This window comes from Elephantulus edwardii, unplaced genomic scaffold, assembly GCF_000299155.1.
Source record: "Elephantulus edwardii isolate Elephantulus edwardi_28Jun2011 unplaced genomic scaffold, EleEdw1.0 scaffold00059, whole genome shotgun sequence".
In the NCBI taxonomy this organism is placed as follows: Eukaryota; Metazoa; Chordata; class Mammalia; order Macroscelidea; family Macroscelididae; genus Elephantulus; species Elephantulus edwardii.
Window position 1 is genome coordinate 15445750 of NW_006399809.1, and position 1074 is coordinate 15446823.

At 33.5% G+C, this 1074-nt stretch overlaps 1 protein-coding gene across 4 annotated transcripts in view; it reads right to left on the reverse strand.

Moving 5' to 3' along the window:
• Positions 1-700, reverse strand: part of BBS9 (Bardet-Biedl syndrome 9) — a 677588-nt gene extending 676888 nt beyond the window's left edge. For 3 of the 4 annotated variants that reach the window (XM_006887603.1, XM_006887602.1, XM_006887601.1), the window contains exon 1: positions 585-700. In XM_006887603.1, the coding sequence (XP_006887665.1) occupies positions 585-696 (112 nt within the window). In that variant the 5' untranslated portion in view covers positions 697-700. The remainder of the gene's footprint in view (positions 1-584) is intronic. The other variant, XM_006887604.1, reaches the window with a different exon arrangement.
• Between the last annotated feature and the right edge of the window lie 374 nt (positions 701-1074).

Here is a 1074-nt window from a genome sequence, read left to right on the forward strand (position 1 = left end):
AGGGTCGCTATGAGTCACAGGCGACTCGACGGCACATAACAACAACAGCAACACAATCATTTTCCTGATAAATCATTTCTAAAAACTGAAAAGTTTCAAAATTTAAAATATTTCTACTAGATCTATCTATAAAACTGAATTTTGCAACAAATGAAAATAAAGTGATGCCTTACAATATTTTTCTTAGAATGCCAGAAAATATGGTAGAATCAATTCGAATCTGTACGTCACTAGAAAAATAACTCTTAGTGCTAAGAGGCCATGCTGCCAATCTAAAAGCAGGTGGTTCAAGTCCAGCAACTGCTCCCTGGGGGGGGGAATGGCAGTCTCCTCTGTAATTTACTGCCTCTGAAAACCCACTAAAGGGTCAGGTAGGAGTCAGTTCCAACTTGACAGTACACAACAAAAACAACAAACATTATAGCCAGCTACTTAAATATTATTTGACAAAAAAACCTTTCTATGTGTCAAAATGATGACAACTTACTTCACTTCCGTAAAGTATACATTTTTTTAAGGGGAAGGTATTTTTCATTCAACTCTGGGAAACTTTGCTCCAAAATATATAGTTAGAAGCTACTTACCTTGTCCATTGCCACTATTGTCAACATCAGCTAAACACAAACAGCCTTGATCAAATTCTTCTTTTTCTCCCAGGACAGTAGACCACCAATCGCGGGCTTTAAATAAGGACATTTCCTTTCACTCTAAAATGAGAGTATTTATTTATTTATAATAAAAACACATCTCACACCATTAATCAATTACATACTATAGCATAACAAACTCAGGCAACTTTGAAAAGAATCGTCTTGTAGTAATTATCAAATATCCGAATTTATCAAGCTTGTGTAAAACTACAAAATAATGGAAAGAAAACACTTATATTTATAAATATAAATATAATATAAACTGGTAAGTCAAGCTGAGAAATTATCTTTTCTGTGACACACAGGAAACAAATCCACAAAGTAACAACAAAAAATTATGTATATTCTTTAAAGGATCAAGATTCAAAATCTACCAGTAATGGTTAGCACACACATCCTTAGAAAACTTCCCTTCATACACAAA